The following is a 22,865-nucleotide window of genomic DNA, read 5'->3' as shown; positions in this document are numbered from 1 at the left end:
ATGAGTCCGGAAAACATCGATGCTAACACTTCGGGGTTCTTCACTGTTTCTGGCTATGGGATTTTTGAATGGGTTTTTGGCGCGATGCTTCAAATGAGGTCTGTGGTTAACGCAAGCTTATTCAAACGAGAACCAGTGTTCAGCAGGATAATCTTCACACATGAGGACCACTTTTATGAGTTTTGAAGCTTTTAGTGCCGTTAAAAGGGCGGCTAGCTAGCAAACGGCTAAATGAGGGGCACTTTACACGAGGACGGTTTCCTATGGAAACGGGGAATTATTTTATCGTTAGTGCCTCCCTTTTAGACGGCGACGGCGAATTCGCGCTTAGGAAACGACACATTTTAAAACCACCCTCCAGAGTGAAATTCTTGGTGACGCTCCCCGCTGAGCGCTCCATGTAATCACTTTGGAACGGCACATTTCAGAAACTCTGACGTGCCTGCACAGGCGACACACGCGATGCCGTGCGCGAGTTGGCAACCAAATAAAACGTCAGTATGAATTAAGTTTGGCAACATTCAGAATTAAGCTACACTGCGGCCAACTTCAGTTACATGTTCATAACGTTACTGTTGCGAGGAGCCGATGGCTGTACCCGGTCGGCATTTAACGTTATAGTTACAAAGCACGTCGACAGTGTTTTCTCACTGCCAGTAGCAGTAGGGTGACAGATCACAGTCAGCGCTCCCGGTCCTCGCTGCTCGTTAAAGATTTCCAATAGGCGTTATTCTGATAAACTGGTCACATGTTACATTCTCACCCGACAAATATTAAAACTTTAACAGTTTGGTTTTTTTTTTTAGCTTGAAAAAAGCTTTTTGGCAAGTCTAAATGACTGCGGAAAGTGTACTCTACTTCCGCGTTTAAAGCGAAATTACGTCATGCAGTAAGCGTCCTTGTATGGGCAAAGAATAAGGTGATCACACTGCCACCTAGCGACCTGGCATGTACATTACGGCGTTTTAAAAATTCAACAGCGCTCATGTAAACAGGGAGAAGGTGTGAAGGAAAAGGTGTGAAGGAAACGCTATTGTGTCGTTTCTTTCAGAAACTGTCCTCGTGTAAAGGGCCCCTGAGACTACACTGTTGAGTCGACGGGGATATTATACGTCAATAACGTCATCACTTCAAAGGAGGAACACGGAAATTATCTTTCCCTCACCTGGTTCAGGCCGGGGTAATCAGTGCACAGCAGCGCACACATCAACAACACTACAGGTTGTTGGCTGTGGTGACGTGACGTGGAAGGCTATGCGACACTGTGTGTAGTTCTGGATTAGCTTAGCATGAGCTTTTTACTTCTAGGGCTCACATTTATGCTTCAAAACTCATGAAAGTGGTCCTAATGTGTGGTCCTCATAACCTAGCATTTGTGATTTTTTTTAAATCCAAGACAGGACCCCGTCTAGGCCTACCATCGAGGACCCAGGCCCTATGGGCCTCCTTGGCTTCTGTATGAAATGCAGCAACATTCTTATTCCAACCAGGCTTGATGTTATGTGCCTTAGAGTAGGTTAGGTATGGCCTACACAGCTCCCACAATACAATCATACATGGCACAGAGGTCTTTACGGTGTGACATAACATTACAATTGACATCAGCACACATAATAGCACCTAAAGGTAAAAATATGTTGCTCAGGAGGCCATCAGTTTTCCCATAATAAGTTAAGACATCATTCTTAGTGAGCTTAGCCCAATCAATTTCAGCCTCACCTGCACTATTAACTTCATGAGCCAACTCAGGAAGACTATCAATATCTAGACACATTATGAACGGAACATGGTCAGTCATGGATGCCTCGTACACAATCTCCACTGACCGCAAGATAGCATGAGCATCAGCAGTGCTGAAGCAATGGTCAAGCCAGGAGGTTGTGTGCCAAGCTTCACTTATATAGCGTAGGTAAAGCTACCAACCAGTAGGAGCAATTTACTGGACAGTATAAAATAGTTATCAACACAGAACTGGGCGAGTGTTTGGCAAACAGTGAGTCAGAGAGGTCAGCATTCATGTCACCCACCACAAAGACACTAGTCGACAGGTTGTCAGAAATAAAAGAATACAAGCAAGTCTATTCAAAAACTCATCCTCATTATGTTGACACTCAAAAGGAGTATAGAGACAGTCCGCATGTCTGGGAACGCCCACAAAATGTTAAACGGCTGGTGCGCGAGTGGGGTAAAACCGCCCATATATCTCAATGGGCTGACTCACCAAAAGACGGTGCTGCGGCTCTAAACTACAGGTTTGGAGGTTCTAGAGCCGAACACAAGACGTCTGCTCAGATGTGCGTTTACTGCGGTGGTTAAATCCCCGATCGTGTCTGCCTGGGCTGGGCTATCAGCTAAATTCTAACTTTGCTGAATGGATAGAACGGGGGATTTTACCCCACCCTGACCACGCCCCCAGCCAGGCTGAGCCAGCTAAACCAGCGTCTATGACGAGACGTGGCCTCAACCTATAAACATTGAGGATGGATGGTGAACACCTTATTATTAATCTTAAACTGCACAGCAATACACCATAATAATAATAATATAATATAATAATAACATAATAGGCTACTATATAATAATTAATATTCCCTATTATTTGAATTAACAACAAAAACATCTAGTGAAATGAGGGGGAACATCAATGGGGGTAACGTTTATTCTTTTGATCAGATCTGTCATCATGTGGAACGGCAGCGCTCCTTCTTTCGCGCTGTTGTCAGCCACTCCAGCCTGTTAGCACATCTGTACATGCGCAAACACGCTCCGCTCACTCACGCAGAAGGAGCCCATGTACGTCAGGAGCTTCTCACTGCGCATGCCCCAGCTGCTCTTACTACCTTACCTGCCGCACTCGAGTCACAACAAGCCGACACACGCCGAGCCGAGCCGAGCCCAGCCGAGTCGACACCTCTCCTCCTGACCGGACCGGACCCGGGCCAGCGGACCTGACAGAGGACAGTCTGGAGTCATGGAGTTAGCCGTTAGCCGTTAGCTAGCCGCCCTGCCTGCCCGGGACACAGAGAGGCAGCCTGGGTGGGAGAGGGGTTGATTGTGCAGCGGAGGATGACCCTCACATTCACCATAACCGCTCTGACTGACTGTCTGACTGACTGACTGACTGTCTGTCTGTCTGACTGTCTGTCTGTCTCTCATTCAGTCAGTCCGTACGTACAGGAGAGCTGACTGACGGCTAAACTGTCCAGGGACACTGTCAGTGAGTTCACCACGACCCACCGTCTGCTTATGGATCCATCTGATCCATCGCCAATTACGACCAGCTAATTAGCTACGTGCTAACCAGATCAACAAGGCAGCTCAGCAGCGCAGAGACAGAGAGGGATAATAGAGACACGGAGAGAAACAGACAGAGAATCAGCTAGTCAGGCTACGTGCTAATTGGCAAGCTAACCTGATCAACAAGCCAGCTCAGCAGCACTAACGTTAGCTCTCAGAGAGAGAGAGAGAGTTAAGCTAACCAGATCAACAAACCAGCTAGCTCCGGGCGGGGAAACCCCTGGACCTGCTGCAGCAAGTCTCCAGCAGCTTGTTCTTGTGAACCAGTGAGCGGTAAGCAGCATGCTGTCAGCCTGGTGAGAGGAGAGGACGCCCTGCCTGCCTGCCTGTCTGCATGCTGTCAGCCCGCTGAGAGTAGAAGACACCCTGCCTGTCTGTCTGTCTGCAGCCGGAGACAGACAGCTAGCAGGAAGGTTAGCTAGCTAGCTGCCCAAAACATCTGGATGGAATGCTAACGCTACCTAACGATGCCATGGTGGCATTGACCCCAGCTGTTGTGGAGGAGCGGCATGTCTGTGGTGGATGTTCCGAGACAGAATGTTTCACCATTCCTGCTAGAGCCTCAGCCGGGGAGCTGCTGACCCAGTCCTGTCCCGCGGTGGCTCTGTACCGGTAAGAGCCCGGTCCTGTCCCGCGGTGCTTCTGTCCTGGTAGGAGCCTGGTCCTGTCCCGGTAGGAGCCCGGTCCTGTCCCGCTGTGGTTCTGTCCTGGTAGGAGCCCGGTCCTGTCCTGCGGTGGCTCTGTCCCGGACCGGTCGGAGCCCAGGTCCTGTCCCGCACTTGTTCTGTCCCGGTAGGAGCCTGGTCCTGTCCCGCACTTGTTCTGTCCCGGTAGGAGCCTGGTCCTGTCCCGCACTTGTTCTGTCCCGGTAGGAGCCTGGTCCTGTCCCGCACTTGTTCTGTCCCGGTACGAGCCTGGTCCTGTCCCACAGTGGCTCTGTCCCGGTAGGAGCCTGGTCCTGTCCCACAGTGGCTCTGTCCCGGTAGGAGGCGGTCCTGTGAGGCGGGCCGGTCACCATGCAGGCGGCTCAGCTGCAGTATGACTTCTTCAATGAGGAAAACGCACCCAAATGGAGAGGCCTGCTGGTCCCCTCCCTGCACAAGGTACACACACACACACACACACACACACACACACACACACACACACACACACACACACACACACACACACACACACACACACACACACACACACACACACAGGTTAGATGTGTGGTGTCCTACAGGTTCCTCTGGACGGCACGGTCGCTCAATCGTCACTATTTTCATATCGTCCAATCGTGGTCATTAGAGATTGGCGATTGATGATCAAATCGCCATAATCTATTAATTGGCCGTCATTTTAATGATTATTATTATTTTTGATAAAGAGACCTATTCCTATTTAATGGCATTAATAATGTGGAGGGGAAAAACAATCGATCATATGATTGAATACCGCGGTCCTGTAGATCAAGTGTAGATGATGCATTTATAAGAGAAAAGATGAAAGAGAGACCGACCATGACCAAACTCTTCATGACTTTTCCTGCTGCCTCTTTTTTCATCTTCATTTTGGATGATTTACCAGCGGCTGTAAGGTCATGTACTGTAACTGTTGCACTCTTCAGGCTGGAGCAAACTCTGAACGAGATCGCCATGTTATTCACACATTATTATGATATATATTATTATGTTATTCACATATTATTATGATATATATATTATTATGTTATTCACGGCTCCGTATAGCTCAGTGGTACGGCTGCAGAGAGAACACGGCAAACAACACAACCACTTCCGTTTTTAGCCTTAAAAATAAAAGCACACAGTCCAAAATAAACTTAACTACGAGGAACCGCCATAAAATAGCTTACACACCAAAAAGACTGGTTGTAATGTTACGATGACATATGGAGTGAAACTAGTCTAAAAGCATTACTCAAAAGTCATATTAAGTTTAACCTTAGGTTAATTTTGAAAGCCCGCTGCGGAAGACATACTTTTACATTCTGGCTGACTTGACAGTGCTCGTTGAGGAAACAGGAGAGGAGCAGAGGACCTGATTCATCTCTAACTGTACAGTAGGGGGCACAGCTTCTAGATATTATTTTTATAACGTCTTATGATAGTAAATGAGTAAAAATCGCCTTAAATATCGCTGTAGAAAAGCCAATTGGCAATCACTCCCTTCAATCGTCCATATGCGATTTGATCGCAAATCGCAGCAGCCCTGGTGGTTAGAACTGTTGCTGTGCAGCAAGAAGGTCCCGGGTTTCGAACCCTGCTCCATCCTAGATCCTGTCTGTGTGGACCTTTATGACTTTTGAAGCGTTTCTGAAAATCATGTTTAAAAAAAGAATCGTAAAAGTGGGTGCGTCCTGTCCTGGTGGCTCCCCTGGTAGCACGCGCACGACGGAGGCTCGGTCCTACGCACGGTCAACGTGGGTTCGAATCCGACCCGAGGTCCTTTTCCGCATGTCAGCTAGGGCTGCAACTAACGATTATTTTCATTATCGATTAATCTGTCGATTATTTTCTCGATTAATCGATTACCGTAAATTCCGGACTATAAGGCGCACCGGTCTATAAGCCGCACCTTCAAAGGTGACTATTTTTTTCTTCTATAAGCCGCACCGGTCTATAAGCCGCGGGTGTTTTGATGTTTAATTACCATATGTAAGGCTTCGTGCACAGAGGGGATTGTCGGGAAAGAGATGGCTGTTTGGGGAAGCTCCCATTTATTAACATTTCAACAAAACAAAAGTCAGGTCACTAATCCCCAGACAAAATCACACATTGTGAGATGCTTAAAAATCACCATCGGCGGGAGCTGCTGTGCAGCCAAGAACACAAGTGAAATTCGTTCTCTCGTGACCTGTGGTTCTCAACGTGATGGACGATTCACCTTTCTTGTTAACAGTCCTAGTGAGAGGCAGGTCGAACGTCAAAGGCACTTCATCCATATTTATGATCTGCTCCGGTCCGATGGAATATTCCTTGATCTTTCTTTGTGTGAATTCGCCGAAGTTTGTAATTTTCTCCTGGTAGTCGGGAGGGAGTTGCTGACACAGTCGTCCGCGCCCTGACGGACAGTCCCTTTCGTCTCGGGTTTGTGCATGATCCTTTGCTGCTGCTGCTGTTGTTGTTCCTGTCTCGCTACTGTCTCAGACATGGCTTTCAGGCTCAATCGCCGCCATCGTCGTAACACAGCCAGTTCTCCATCTTTTGAAGCATGATGTTAGATTACAACGAGCTAGTTGTGTGGCTTAGCCTTCCAAAATGTTGCTGTTAGTTTTTTAGAATGTAATACATAGAATTGGGAATGTTACATTCAATTTCATTCAGACTGTCTTTCAAGCTCAATCGCTGCCTTTTTCCCCCCGGAGCGAGGGAGGAGGGAGGGTGTTTTACCGTAGTGGCTGAGAGAGAGTAGTGGCACAGTGCTCCAATCAGGTCGCGAGGCACATTTTTTGCAACATCATCCAATCAGGGTCTCGCTCTCATAATGTCTGTCTTGCTCTCGTTCTGCCTCATACCAACATCCATAGATTTTGGAGGTTCCCGAGTGGCCGTTTGCTGGAAAAATCCATAGATAAGACGCACCGTTATATAAGCCGCAGGGGGCAAAAAAGGCCAAAAAACGGGAAAAAAGCCGCGGCTTATAGTCCGGAATTTACGGTAGTTGTTTGGTCTATAAAATGTCAGAAAATGGTGAAAAAATGTGGATCAGTGTTTCCCAAAGCCCAAGATGATGTCCTCTAATGCTTGTTTTGTCCACAACTCAAATATATTCACTTTACTGTCAGAGGAATAAGAAAGCAGAAAATATTCACATTTAAGAAGCTGGAATCAGAGAATTTTGACTTTTTTTCTTGAAAAATTATTCAAAACGATTAATCAATGATCAAATAGTTGTCGATTATTTTTCTGTCGATCGACTAATCGATTAATCGTTGTAGCTCTAATGTCATCCACTCTCTCTCCCCACCTTCCCTGTCTGCCTACTGTCCTATCTAAATAAAGGCAGAAATGCCCTAAAAATAATCAAAAAAATGGAAAAGAAAATCATTCTCATTTGTGCAGATTATCTTGCTCAACACAAAATTCGCTGTTCAATAAACTTTTGTTAACCACAGACCTTATGTCTTGCACTTAAACAAAATCCCCATACAAAAATCCCATTGGCGTTTACACGTAAGAACCGGAAGTGCTAACATCCAGGTCTTCTGGACTCATTCCTGCTGTGCTCTATTAAGTAATAGCTACAAACACTGTTTTGAGAGGGGGGTCGGTCTTGCGTGGGACCCTTACGTCTCCTCACAACTTGGTTTTCACTTTGAGAAACATGTCAAAGAGGCTGTCTTGAGAGAGCCAAGTCATCAAAATACCTAAAATATCGATCCTCCTCCTAACCCCTAAATTAAAATTAAAATGGAAAAAATTGTATTTGGAAGAAGAAGAAAAAACAGATTTCATATGGCCATAGATTCAGGATCTCACAAGAAAAGAAGCAAAAAAAAAACAGGCCCTTCTCAGGACGCTGGTCCTTTATGAGACAAGCAGCCAGGGTTAATTAATTGTCAAGCTACAAAGAGGTTGTCCGCGCTGGACTTTACAAGTGTCGCAGCGAAATGTCAGACTCACCCTCTGTTAGCGGACAGTCTTGCAGTCTCGGGTGCAACGGGTCGATTCTTTCTAAACTACAGTTCAAGATGGCGCCAGCGTCTTCTTTTTGGCCCGTGCAGCACGTCCAGCACTCAATTAAAAAATAATCGTGTCAGCCAAAACTTTCACATTGGGCAGAAACAGCAGTAAGTATGATTTATGGGCTTTTCCAAATGTTTTGGAGATAAAGAAATACATGACTTTTTCAAATTCACAGTGTTTAAAGGAACACTCCGCCCATTTTCAACCAGCTTTGTATCATTAGAACATCAGTAGTATATCAGAAAACTGTAAACTGTTTTGAAGTCTGTCATTTAATTTGACAGTTATTGAGTGTTAAAGTGTGGACCAGTGACATCACTGGTCCACACTAACTCAAATTAATAACTCATTAACTCAAATCAACTCTCAATAACTGTCAAACTAGATGAATGATGAATAGTTTGACAGTTATTGAGAGTTGATTTGAGTTAATGAGTTATTAATTTGAGTTAGTGTGGACCAGTGATGTCACTGGTCCACACTTTAACACTCAATAACTGTCAAATTAAATGACAGACTTCAAAACAGTTTACAGTTTTCTGATATACTACTGATGTTCTAATGATACAAAGCTGGTTGAAAATGGGCGGAGTGTTCCTTTAAGTGTTTTTCATTATGTACAACATTTGATTATCATATAAATGTGTTTTTAAAGGATGGCTTTACGGATTATCAACCCACTTTGTATCATATATAATCTTGGTAATAAGCACATGGGCAGTGTTTACCTTCTCTCTCTGTTGACCTCAGGGGGGGAAAATCCTCCCTTTCTCTGCCTGCCAAAACTCTGCCCCCGCCAGCTGCAAGTCATTAAAGGAACACTCCGCCCATTTTCAACCAGCTTTGTATCATTAGAGCATCATTAGTATATCAGAAAACTGTAAACTGTTTTGAAGTCTGTCATTTAATTTGACAGTTATTGAGTGTTAAAGTGTGGACCAGTGACATCACTGGTCCACACTAACTCAAATTAATAACTCATTAACTCAAATCAACTCTCAATAACTGTCAAACTAGATGAATGATGAATAGTTTGACAGTTATTGAGAGTTGATTTGAGTTAATGAGTTATTCATTTGAGTTAGTGTGGACCAGTGATGTCACTGGTCCACACTTTAACACTCAATAACTGTCAAATTAAATGACAGACTTCAAAACCGTTTACAGTTTTCTGATATACTACTGATGTTCTAATGATACAAAGCTGGTTGAAAATGGGCGGAGTGTTCCTTTAAGATCACACCCATTTTCGAACTGGACCTTCATTTTGATGTCAACGACAGACCTGTAAAGTTTCGTGACCGCATGGTTTTGACGATGGCAAAGTCCAAATGGCTTCTGTGGTAGTTCGCGCTACAATAGATGTCTCCAGGACCACAATTTGGCATGATCACACGCAAGCACGCACACACACACCCACACACACACACACACACACACACACACACACACACACACACACACACACACACACACACACACACACACACACACACACACACACACACACAGGATAAATAAAGGATAACTTAACTTGACTTAACAATACCAGCCACATGCTGTCGTGGCTGGTAGGTGGTGATATTGGTTTCCCAGGGCTTGATATTAGCAGTTGCATGCAGCACGGTCAGTCATACTCGCCACTGTGGTGGGTGGCCAAACATCTCTGGTGACCTCTGTGTGTGTGATGGGAGGAGCCACTGTGTTGAGTGGTAAAACATCTGGTGACCTCTGTGTGATGGGAGGAGCCACTGTGTTGAGTGGTAAAACATCTGGTGACCTCTGTGTGATGGGAGGAGCCACTGTGTTGAGTGATAAAACATCTGGTGACCTCTGTGTGTGTGATGGGAGGAGCCACTGTGTTGAGTGGTAAAACATCTGGTGACCTCTGTGTGATGGGAGGAGCCACTGTGTTGAGTGGTAAAACATCTGGTGACCTCTGTGTGATGGGAGGAGCCACTGTGTTGAGTGGTAAAACATCTGGTGACCTCTGTGTGATGGGAGGAGCCACTGTGTTGAGTGATAAAACATCTGGTGACCTCTGGTGTGTGTGATGGGAGGAGCCACTGTGTTTAGTGATAAAACATCTGGTGACCTCTGGTGTGTGTGATGGGAGGAGCCACTGTGTTGAGTGGTAAAACATCTGGTGACCTCTGTGTGATGGGAGGAGCCACTGTGTTGAGTGATAAAACATCTGGTGACCTCTGTGAGACTGCATTACTTAGAGTAACCAATGATATTCTTATGCATGCTGACAAAGGTGAATATTCTATCCTTATTTTACTTGACTTAACTGCTGCCTTTGATACCATTGACCATGCCATTTTACTTGATAGGCTGCAAAATTGGGTTGGCATCTCTGGTACAGCTCTTAATTGGTTTCGTTCTTATTTATCAAATCGATTTTTTAATGTTTGTATTAATAATCTTGTGTCCTCTTTAGCTCCCCTGCTGTGTGGAGTGCCTCAAGGGTCGGTCCTTGGACCAATACTCTTTGCACTTTATATGCTTCCTTTGGGTATTTTATTCAGCCGCTTTGTAAATATTTCTTACCATTGTTATGCTGACGACACTCAGATTTATTTTTCTGCCAATTCTAATGACGTGAACCATCTGTCCTCCCTCCATGACTGCCTAGCCTCCATTAAAGAGTGGATGTCCATTAACTTCCTTCATCTCAACCCTGACAAAACGGAAGTCATTTTAATTGGCCCAGATAACTTTGTTAACACAGTCAATCCTTTTATTGGCCCACTTCAGCCAAATATCAGTCCGACTGCTAAGAACCTTGGAGTCATCTTCGATCAACACTTAAATTTCAACCATCATGTCACTAAACTTGTCCAGTCCTGCTTCCTCCAGTTAAGAAACATTACTAAAATTAGACACATGTTATCTCTCTCAGATCTTGAACGCCTAATTCATACCTTCATTTTCTCTAGATTAGACTACTGTAACTCCCTCTACTCATGCCTCAGTCAAGCTGCCCTGAACCGGTTACAGCTGGTTCAGAATGCAGCTGCCAGGTTATTAACCAGAACAAACCGTAGGTCCCACATCACCCCTGTCCTTGCATCTCTTCACTGGCTCCCTGTAAAATTCAGAATTCAATTCAAGATCCTCCTGTTTACTTTTAAAGCCCTGCATGACCTCGCCCCTAATTATATTTCAGAACTCATTGTTCCTTATTCCACCTCTCGACCACTCCGCTCCTCAAACCTCGGCCTTTTATCCGTTCCATCGTCCAACTTTAGAACTAAAGGCGACCGTGCCTTTTCTGTTTTAGCCCCAACCCTCTGGAATCAACTCCCCCAATCTGTTAGATCTGCTCAATCTTTGGGCTGTTTTAAGCAATTTCTAAAAACTCATCTTTATAGGCAAGCCTTTTTATAAATATTTTCTTTGATCATTTTGTTTTCCTCTTTATCATTGTACTGTATTATGTTGTATTTTACTGTTTACTTTGTCCATGTGTAAAGCACTTTGTAACCTTGTGTTTTAAAAGGTGCTATATAAATAAAGAGTTACTTACTTACTTACTTACTGTGTGATGGGAGGAGCCACTGTGTTGAGTGGTAAAACATCTGGTGACCTCTGTGTGATGGGAGGAGCCACTGTGTTGAGTGATAAAACATCTGGTGACCTCTGTGTGATGGGAGGAGCCACTGTGTTGAGTGGTAAAACATCTGGTGACCTCTGTGTGATGGGAGGAGCCACTGTGTTGAGTGATAAAACATCTGGTGACCTCTGTGTGATGGGAGGAGCCACTGTGTTGAGTGGTAAAACATCTGGTGACCTCTGTGTGATGGGAGGAGCCACTGTGTTGAGTGATAAAACATCTGGTGACCTCTGTGTGATGGGAGGAGCCACTGTGTTGAGTGATAAAACATCTGGTGACCTCTGTGTGATGGGAGGAGCCACTGTGTTGAGTGGTAAAACATCTGGTGACCTCTGTGTGATGGGAGGAGCCACTGTGTTGAGTGGTAAAACATCTGGTGACCTCTGTGTGATGGGAGGAGCCACTGTGTTGAGTGGTAAAACATCTGGTGACCTCTGTGTGATGGGAGGAGCCACTGTGTTGAGTGGTAAAACATCTCTGGTGACCTCTGTGTGATGGGAGGAGCCACTGTGTTGAGTGGTAAAACATCTGGTGACCTCTGTGTGATGGGAGGAGCCACTGTGTTGAGTGGTAAAACATCTCTGGTGACCTCTGTGTGATGGGAGGAGCCACTGTGTTGAGTGGTAAAACATCTGGTGACCTCTGTGTGATGGGAGGAGCCACTGTGTTGAGTGGTAAAACATCTGGTGACCTCTGTGTGATGGGAGGAGCCACTGTGTTGAGTGGTAAAACATCTGGTGACCTCTGTGTGATGGGAGGAGCCACTGTGTTGAGTGGTAACACATCTCTGGTGACCTCTGTGTGATGGGAGGCCAATAGACGGGTCCGCTGAGCGAGTGAAAAAGAGTGACAGGAGAGTGCGCACATAGCATTTAGGGGCTGAGCGAATCAATGCGCTACACAGTTCTACAATTAAATCTATAATATGTAACTTTGACAAATAAATGAATGTTACATTCATTACTTTGCCATCTGCCTCTGCCATCAGACGGTTACAGCTCATTCAGAACCCAGCTCATCGTCTGGGGCCGGTTGCACCAACTGGTCTTAACTATGCCTGGTCGTAACTCCTATCTCGGTCTTAGTTAACACCAGTCTTTAGAGTGGACTTACGGCTGTTGCACCAACAGGGCTTACGTCTGGTTTTAACTACGCCGGTCGTAGCGATGCGCGTCCATGTGAAAGCATGTGAATGCCCACTGGAATGCGGCACGCGACTTGTTTAGAAAAGTGTGCTGACTGACGTCAAATGACGCTCCGCTGACCCCCGCCAAATTGCTGATAACCCTCTTGTTGACATTTTATTTAATTTGCGGCAACACAATGGAGGACCAACGCAAAAGAAAGGGAAATTTCACAGACATACTGACTGCCAAGCAGTCAAATGTTGTCACCAATAAGAAGAAACAGTTGTGCGCTCTCCTCCCACCTCCTGCCCTGTCTCTCTTATCCCCGTTCGGGTGCTGGGATAACGTAATGCATTATGGGTAGTCGGCTACTGTGGCTAATGCTAGCGGCTAACGTTAGTTACTTTACATGGCAGTAAAACGCCACTGAATGACCAAATTGATTGAACTTTTAACCATTTCGAGTTACACTGTTTACATACGGACCCCCAGCGTTGGTTAGTAGAGCTGGGTATTGATATTGGTTCAAATTTCAAGAATCGATTCGATTCCGATTCACAAGGTTGCGAATCGATTAATCCCGATTCGATTAGATTCCGATTCGATTAATTTCAATATCGATTTGGTTAGTGATACCAAAACGTGCTTTTTGAGCTGTAACCTGAATTACATGACTGTCCAGTTATGTAACACAGGGGTTCCCAACCTTTTTTGCGCCAAGTAGATACATGGGGGAAAAAGTTGCAGACCTGTTGTCAATTTTAATGGTTTTAGTTACACATATATTTACTCACCAGGTGGTGACAAAGGGTAAATAACAGCCTTTTCATCTGTCAATAAAGACACTTTCACAATTATGCACAGTGATTTGATTTCAGCCTATATAATTTCTAAAAGTAGATATTAACTCATTCATGGCCAGTTTAGGACTGCCAATATTTAGCACAGGCCAAAGATTTTCATAATTGTTGGTCATCTTTCAAGACCCACAGTAAATTATCTATTAGCACCAAAGTGATTTGCAATACCTCAAAATGAAGATGTACGTCTCTGGGTTCACCAGGGAAAAAAAAGTGAGCTTTTAGCATGTTCTGTACTCTACTTATAGCCATTTATATACACCCTGTTTTCACCAAAAAGGTCTCTCTGAGAAGATAAATTGCAGAAAATGGCATTTTTCTAAATCACACAATCTCAGGCAGAACTCGCTCTCAATTCTTTTATTTTGAACTGTATTGACATCAGACATGTAAATATTATTCGTTATGACACAAATGAAAAAAAAAAAAATATATATATATATATATATATATACATGATGTGCTTTTTTTACATTCAACAATACAGTTTACTCAGTGTGAGTGAGTGTGCAGACAGACACGCAGACACACAGACAGACAGACAGACAGACAGACAGACAGACAGACAGACACACACACACACACACACACACACACACACACACACACACACACACACACACACACACACACACACACTCCTTACCGCGAGATCATCCGGGTCCTGTCGCATTGGAGTCAATCCAGTCTTCCTCGCCCTCGACAGGAAAGTGGCCGTGCTGCTTCGCTCTATGTGAAAGCCATTTCTGTGGCGAGGCTGCTGTTCTCCTCCTGCTCACACAGTTGTGACTCCGTCTCGTCTCTTTCGGGCTGGGACACAGGAACGGGGTCGAGGGACCAGGATCGATCATGTTGGTCACGGGTTTGACTACCGCGAACGATCGATGTCCGCTGCCCTGCAGCAAGCCGATCAGCTCGTGCAGCGCGCCGAGGGGCGTTTCAATGGCGTTTCTCCTCTATGCAACAGGCAGCGTTTCTCCGTTTTCTCCTCCTCTTCCATTTCAAAACAACAGCTGCGGTATGTGTTTGATAACGTGTTGTCGGCTTGTCTTTGTGGCTAGGGACCTGAAAACATGTCACAGGCTGGGGAAGTGTTTGAACTACGCGCTGTACTAATAAAAACAAAAACACGTCAAACACGTCTTTGGCGTGGATGGCTATTTCTGATAACACGTCAAAGACGTCTTTGGCGGTGAATGAGTTAATGATCAAACATTTCCATTCATGTAGCCTACAGTATTTATGTTTTTGTTTCAACTACAAACATAAACGTCAACTTGAAACTATAACTACCACACACAGCATAATAGTTTAGCCTGTTTATTAAAAATAATAATAATAATAATAATAATTAATAATAATAAAAAGTTTAATAAAAAAAATCGATCTCTGGACATATGAATCGATATCAAAGGATTAAAATAAAAATCGATTAAAAATCTGAGAATCGATTTTTTTAACCCAGCCCTATTGGTTAGTTGTTTATAACATGACTATATTTATAACGTTTATAACGTACTCCGGTTTCCAGTTTCCAGCTCGGGTCTGAATACAGCCAGAGTGCTGAGGGGTTGTAGCTATTGCGCAACACACAGGTGAAAACCGTCTATACTGCACCCATGACTGCCCCTTACGCCTGCTTTCTGGACTAGGTGTAATATTTCCAACCGGTCTTAGTGAGAAAAAGGCTTACGCCCTGTTGGTGCAACCGACGTAGCTGTTAGGTCGTAAAGTTACGACCGACTTAGCTTAAGACCAGTCGTAAGACCAGTTGGTGTAACCGGCCCCTGGTGTTCAACGTTACAGCTCATTCAAGCTGACCGACGCTCACTGAGATGTACTTTGTGTGACTGTACAGTAGAGGACATTTCAGTGAGCTTCAGTCAGCTTGTACATACAGGAGCGTGACCCCATTGACCTTGCATTCGTTTTTTACCCAATTTCTTTCTTTCTTTCTTTCTTTCTTTTTCTTTCTTTCTTTCTTTCTTTCTTTCTTTCTTTCTTTCTTTCTTTCTTTCTTTCTTTCTTTCTTTCTTTCTAAACCTTCATGCTCATTCGTAACATAGTGTGCATTCATTCTAGGCTAGTACTCATTCGTAACAAGCTTTCATCATGTTTTATGTTCAGGATGTTAAGTTTTGTCAAGGCAACATGAAATGCTTGGTTTGTTTACCTGAGGGTTTGCTTAAGAGAAGGGATGATTCGCTTAATCTGTTTCCACTGCACTAAGTTAGAGCCATATGAAATCCGCGTTCACGGAATCGCGGACGGAATCACGGAATTGACCAATAAAAATTGAATCAACTGTAAAATGTGGAGAATTTGCCGTAATTGGACTGAAATTCCGTTTTCGGCAGAAGATGGTAGGTTTTCTGGAGAGGGAACATTACCAGGGGAGGCTCCAGCATGTTTACAACCTCTACGTACGTCACTTCCATAGGTTGAGGCGATGTCTCGTCATAGTCGCTGGGTTAGCTGGCTCAGCCTGGCTGGGGGCGTGGTCAGGGTGGGGTAAATCCCCCATTCTATCCATTCAGAAAAGTTAGAATTTAGCTGCTAGCCCAGCCCAGGCAGACACGATCAGGGATTTAACCACCGCAGTAAACGCACATCTGAGCAGACGTCTTGTGTTCTGCTCTAGAACCCCCAAACCTGTAGTTTAGAGCCGCAGCACCGTCCTTTGGTGAGTCAGCCCATTGAGATATATCGGCGGTTTTACCCCACTCGCGCGCCAGCCGTATAACACTTTGTGGGCGTTCCCACACATGCCGACTGTCTCTATGCTACTTCACAAAACCACAACAATGTGGAAGCGTCCAGCTGCTACTCCTTTAACATCGTCAAAAAAGCGAAGAAATTCCGTACTAAGCAGCCCTAACTTCAGAGCAGAGCAGTATCCTAATGACTCTTATGACTCAGGCGATAAGCTGTTTGGCAAATTCTGTCAACATTCAACCCAAGCCAACGACGTAAGCTTGCTAATGTAACGTAACACTGACAAAGCTGTTCGCAACTTAAATAGGCAACTTACAGGTGCAGCTCAATAAATTAGAATATCATGGAAAAGTTCATTCATTTCAGTAATTCAATTCAAAAAGTGAAACTCATATATTATAGATTCATTCCACACAAAATGCCTTTTATTTGTTATAATTTTGAAAACCCCAAATTCACTATTTCAGAAAATCTGAATATTGCATATCGCATTTTTAATACAGAAATGTCGACCTTTCCGAAAACTATTCATGTCCAGGTATCAACACTTGGTTGGGGCTCATTTTGCACAAATGCCTGCATCAAAAGGATGATCAGCCTGTGGCACTGCTGAGGTGTTGTATGGAAGCCCAGGTAGCTTTGATAGTGGCCTTCAGCTCATCTGCATTGTTGGCTCTGGTGTCTCTCATCTTCCTCTCTTGGCAATACCCCATCTATTCTCTATGGGGTTCAGGGCAGGCCAGTTTGCTGGCCAATCAAGTACAGTAATACCATGGTGGTCATTAAACCAGTTTTTGGTACTTTTTGGGGAGGTGCCAAGTCCTGCTGGAAAATGAAGTCAGCATCTCCATAAAGCGTGTCAGCATAAGGAAGCATGAAGTGCTCGAACACTTCCTGGTAGACAGCTGCTGCTGCATTGACTTTGGAATGGAGAAACACACAGTGTGGACCAACACCAGCAGATGACACAGCAGGATTGTGTGCCTCTCCACTCTTCCTCCAGACTCTCTGGTGATCTCTGATTTCCAAATGAAATGCGTGAGTGAATTAGCTGTGACACCGTGACTCTACAATATTTAACTTTTTCACAACATTCTAATTGATTGAGCTGCACCTGTACATACTAGCGTGAGGTGACAAGCCAGATGCAGTGAGCAAGAGGGGATGACTCCTTTTCATTAAAATCCGTTAAAATTCATTAAAGAAATGAAAGAGTGTGAAGTTCCAGTAATCCAGTGTGAAGACTTTTTAACCAATGATTAACGGCACACCGAACGTAACACATGAGACTAAGATGATGTATTTCCCTATATGTCTTTTATATTATATCTTTTTTATTTCATTAACGGAGCATGTGGACTTGGGCATAAGGGAAATTAATAATCCATCCACATCAAGAACGGCTTAATGGAATTTCTTCCAATTTGGCTCAAACCTCGACTTGGACGCAAGGATGAACCGATTAGATTTTGGTGGTCAAAGGTCAAAGTTCAAGGTCACTGACCTCACAACTGCTCATTTAATGCTGGTTAACGTGATATCTCAGGAACACCTTGATGGAATTTCATCCAATTTTACTCAAACGTCCACTTGGACTCAAGGATGAACTGATTAGATTTTGGTGGTCAAAGGTCAAAGTTCAAGGTCATTGTGACCTCACTAACCCCATTTCCAAGCTCTTTAACGCAATATCTCAGGAACACCTTGACGGAATTTCTTCCAATTTTGGCTCAAACGGCGACTTGGACTCAAGCATCAACTAATTAGATTTTGGTGGTCAAAGGACAAAGGTTAAGGTCACTGTGACCTCACAAACTCCATTTTCAAGCATGTTAAAGCAATATCTTAAGAACGCCTTCACGGAATTTCTTCCAATTTGAGATCTCAGGAATGACTTGACGGAATTTCATCGTATTTGTCTCAAACGTCCACTTGGACTCAAGGATGAACTGATTACATTTTTGTGGTCAAAGCTCAAGGTCACTGTGACCTCAAATTTCTTCACATTTGGGTCAAACCTCAAAGCCTGGGAGAGCCTGGACCTGACTTGTTGGCGGAGGCATATATCCTCGTTCTAGTTTAATTTTATTTAGCATAGTTTCCAGTTTCCACAGTTTTTAATGCGCAAATCAAAAATGTGTGGTCTCCTCCATACGGCCCGTTCTGGAACACGAAGGGTTAACCATGATGCTCCAGACTACTGCTGTCTATGTCGTGCTACTACATGCAGCACGCACACACATATGCACACACACACACACACACATACACACACACATACACACACACACACACACAGAGACTTCTGAGAAAGTCAGCGCTGCATTCTGACACATAACAGCCCGGGGCGAGAGACCATCAACAACACTGACTCAGCAAGTTTATTATGGCGAGTCAGGAAGAGAGCGAGAGAGAGAGAGACAACACAGAGAGAGAGAGGGTGAGAGACAACAACAGAGAGAGAGAGAGAGAGAGAGAGATGAGTTGGTAGGCATGACTGTGCAGCCTTTTGTTCAGTGAAGTCAGTTTGTTATTGGAGAAACAAACCCAAGCTGGTCTGTGTGGTCACACAACACTCACCTGTATGCAGGTGGAACTCTCTCTCTCTCTCTCTCTCTCTCTCTGCCTCTCTCTCTCTCTCTCTCTCTCTCTCTTTCTCTAGGTGGGTTTCCCTGACTTGTTTTATGCAGATTTTCAATTTGTGCATGAAAAACCTGAGTGGAAACAGCAGACAATTCAGAAAAAAAACCCTCCAAATATCGCAAAAAACTTTTTCACGCTTTGAGGAGGTGGACAAGTTGGCGTATCGATAAAAGGTAAATGCGACTAATGCAGTGGAAACAGATGAAGCGAATCTTGTGTTCCCTCGGTTCCCTCTCGTTTAACCAAACCCCATTCAAAACCACGCAGTTTCATGTTGTCTTGCTTACGGCCAAAAGTGATGTACGCCCTGAACGTAAAAGGCTTGTTCTCAATAGCTAAGAGGCACTCCACATTAGAGGTCTTCATGGGTCCAAAATGACGGACCCAAACCCTAATGGACCCGGGAAATTTGTGCCCCGGACCCCGGATTGGACATGTCTATTATTAGAAATCTGAGACCCGGCCTCCGATTCAGAACCGATGAATATCGGACCCGGACCCGTACAGAACCGACCATACCAGACCCGTACAGAAGTTAGAACCGAGAAATACAGAGGCAGAGACTAGAGGTCAAAGCTGCTTGATAACTGCTATTACAAGTTCTATAAATGACACTTTGTAGCATTCTCCCCTGGTTGCTGCTGCCAGACACTGCAGACAGTGCCTGGCCGTCCATTCAATGATCCTTGGCAAGAAAGTTTGTAATAACAAATAAAACCACGTTTTCTGTTCTTCTTCTGGCTGATTGAAAAGCCATGGCTAATGTTAAAGGGATACCCCAACATCTTCACTTCACTAGTGCGTGCATTAGAAAGTGGGTTTCACAGTGAAACGTAGCCTACTCTAATGAGGACTGCTACTGCTAGTTAGATAGCACTACAATGACAGTCTATGCTACCGCCGTTCAGTCGCCCAAAAGACACATTCCAACAATCAGGTAAACGAGGAAGTAATTTTCATTGCAGATAGGAACCCTCTTTGCTATTTATTTTCTCTATGGATTTACTTGCAGTTTGTCAACAAGCCTCACGTGCGGCGCACGCTTGTTTTCATGCGTTTCTCTCGTGATCAGTGCTAGGGGTGGGACAAAATATCGATACTCACGGTATCGCGATATTTCCACTTGCGATACGTTATCGATACACTGGCACCAAGTATCGATATGTTTATTAAAAAAAAAAAAATATATATATATATTTTTTTTTTTTAAATAAACAGGCTAAAATATTATGCTGTGTGTGGTAGTTGAAACATAGTTTCAAGTTGACGTTTATTTATGTTTGTAGTTGAAACAAAAACATAAATACTGTAGGCTACATGAATGGAAATGTTTGATCATTAATATCTACTTTTAGAAATGATATACAGGTAGGTTATATAGGTTTTCTTGTTTTAATAATAATAATAAAAATACTTAATGTGTAACTTTTCCTCCGTGGTATCGAAAATGGTATGAGTGAGTGAGTGAACTCAGAGAGTTCATGTCAATTCTGCTAATAAATACATAATACCTGCTTCTTGCCTTTTAGGGGTATTTTTTTCTCTTCAGTTACACAGGTATCGTGATGTATCGTCTTCCAATATATCGATTATCGCAGTATCGCTGTATCGGGATAATATCGTTATCGAGGGCCAAGTATCGTGACGATATCGTATCGTGAGCTACTCAGCGATTCCCACCCCTAATCAGTGCTGATCACAGGTCTCCTCAGATCCACTCGGGTATTACACATAAGGATAAACAGACCCGGGACCCGTGGTGATAGAATCAGACCCGGACCCTAATTGACCATAATAAATATGGACCCGACCCAGTACGGGCTGTATATATATATATATATCATATGTATATATATATATGTATATATATATTTATATATATACATATATATATGTATATACAGTATATGTATATGTATACATATATGTATACATATATATTCAAAGTTCGCCACCGCTGCTCCCAAAATATGAGTATGTCATGAAAAATGTAATCAAGTTACAATAACCGGACTCACTCTGCATAAGCTTTTACTTTGAAAATCTATTCTGGATACACACATGCCTACTATGCCCCACTCTAATTGATTGGCTTAGCCTGATCTTATCCAATCAGAACCAGCCTTGCAACAAAGGATACGTCTACTGTCCAATCAGAGGCAGAGTAGGGGAAAGGCAATGCCTCGTTGAAAAAAAAAACATTATTTGCAAGCGGGCGAGACACAGCGGACCACATGTTACAGAGACAAAGAAAAGAAGAGAAAAGAAGCGAAAAGGAAAGTAGACTAAAGTTGGCGTAGTGTTAAGACAGGTTTTTACATTCTCAACAATGTTTATTTGTTAAAGACCCCCTAAAGTCAAAAATCTGTTTTTCCTTCAGTTGGATGTCTGAGCTTCACTGTGCAGAATGATGTCTGTGCAGAGTTTGACACTAGAAGCCTGTTTATACACTGTCTGCTGAAAGTAGAAATTCTCTCAGAGCTCACTGAAAAGACAATTTTGAACAAGCAAGATTTGTAACATCACAAATCTTTGAGCCAATCCTTGTCCAGTATTCAGCAGTTAAAGCCCCGACACATTCTCACTCCCAACTCATCATATACTGCAGATCAGTCAGGAACCCTTGTTGTCACTTTGTCACGAGTGAGAATGTGTTGAAAGCCCGTGTTGTATGCTGTGATTGGCTAGTTATGTTGTAGATATCCCTGATTGGCTGCTTTGGATTTTTAAATGAGGGAGAAGGAGGGGAAGTCATTTTGAGGATTTTAACAAGATAATTTAACATTTTCTGTGTGGGAAAAACCACCAGACACAAATTATAATTAAAAGTAGAGTATTGTATGTACATCTTGAAACATGACTTTAGGGGGTCTTTAACTCATTGAGTGCCAGCCACTTTTGGAGAACGGACGCTCCCAGTGCCAGAGTTTCAGAGCGTTTTCAGTGATTTCTCGAGGCCCACAGAATATTGTGTGATATTACTATGTAAACACCGAACACGCACAAAGAATGATGAGACTCTGCTATCATCTGCAAAAGAAAGTTTATTGATCCCATTTTCCGTTCTTTAGTTATGAGCCGGAGAAGATAGGCTGTTTTGACCAAAAAGACACTTTTCAAATTAGAAGCTGAGTTATTCCGCCTTTTGTGAAATGCAGCATTTCAAGCACATTCAATGAGTCTGAAGATAATATTTTCTGATGTAGTGACGTGGTGTAGTTGTGTGGTGCCTGCGTGCCCCACCCCCCTCTCCCCCCCTCAGCTGCAAACTCCTCCCCACACTAACACACAGCCACACACACCCAGTCTATTTTCGGAGCGCTCCGTTTTTTTGCGCCGGCTCCCAGCGCGACAAGGAAATGCCAAACCGGACTGCAGGGAAAGGTTTGGCCCTTCGGCGTCGGGTGCTGCCTTTCTGGCGGCTAATCGTGTGAAGAAACTATGCAGACAGACAGACAGAGGCAGAGGGGCTCAGTTGTGTGCGCGGATTGACTGCTGTTCGCAGCCAACATCAGCTGCAAGTCAGAGCCATCTATATGGCTCTGGCTGCAGTAGGGATGTAGGTACTACCGGTACTACCCCCGAACCGCGGTGCTATTGCTGTAGAACTGGTTCTATACTAAGATTTAAAAAGAACAGGTACTTTTCCGACCGCTGCTATGACTGATAATGGTCAATATGAGCCTGTCTCTTTAAGAAATGCGCCGGAGTGAGTGACGTCATATCCACATGTCAAGCGGTGAGGAAAAGAGTTTGAGGAAAAAAAGCAGCTGAGCACTGAGCAGACCCGCGCACATTAAAAGCAAACTAGCAAAGTAGGCTATGGCTAAACACAAAGCCTCTCCCAGCCCAGTTAGTAGCAGCAGCTGTGCCCTTTCACAGTTTACATCTAACGTTATGTAGGCTTTCACGC

At 44.0% G+C, this 22,865-nt stretch overlaps 1 protein-coding gene across 1 annotated transcript in view; it reads left to right on the top strand.

The window, feature by feature from the left end:
* Positions 1-3,656: 3,656 nt before the first annotated feature.
* sos1 (son of sevenless homolog 1) overlaps positions 3,657-22,865 on the top strand; it is a 123,365-nt gene continuing 104,156 nt past the window's right edge. The window contains exon 1 of the mRNA XM_083634610.1: positions 3,657-4,400. Coding sequence (XP_083490736.1) covers positions 4,314-4,400 — 87 coding nt within the window. The 5' untranslated portion in view covers positions 3,657-4,313. The remainder of the gene's footprint in view (positions 4,401-22,865) is intronic.

The sequence above is a fragment of the Poromitra crassiceps genome, assembly GCF_964638095.1.
Source record: "Poromitra crassiceps genome assembly, chromosome: 4".
NCBI lineage: Eukaryota > Metazoa > Chordata > Actinopteri > Beryciformes > Melamphaidae > Poromitra > Poromitra crassiceps.
Note: the sequence above shows the minus strand (reverse complement) of the source record. Positions and strands in the feature narration are given on the sequence as shown.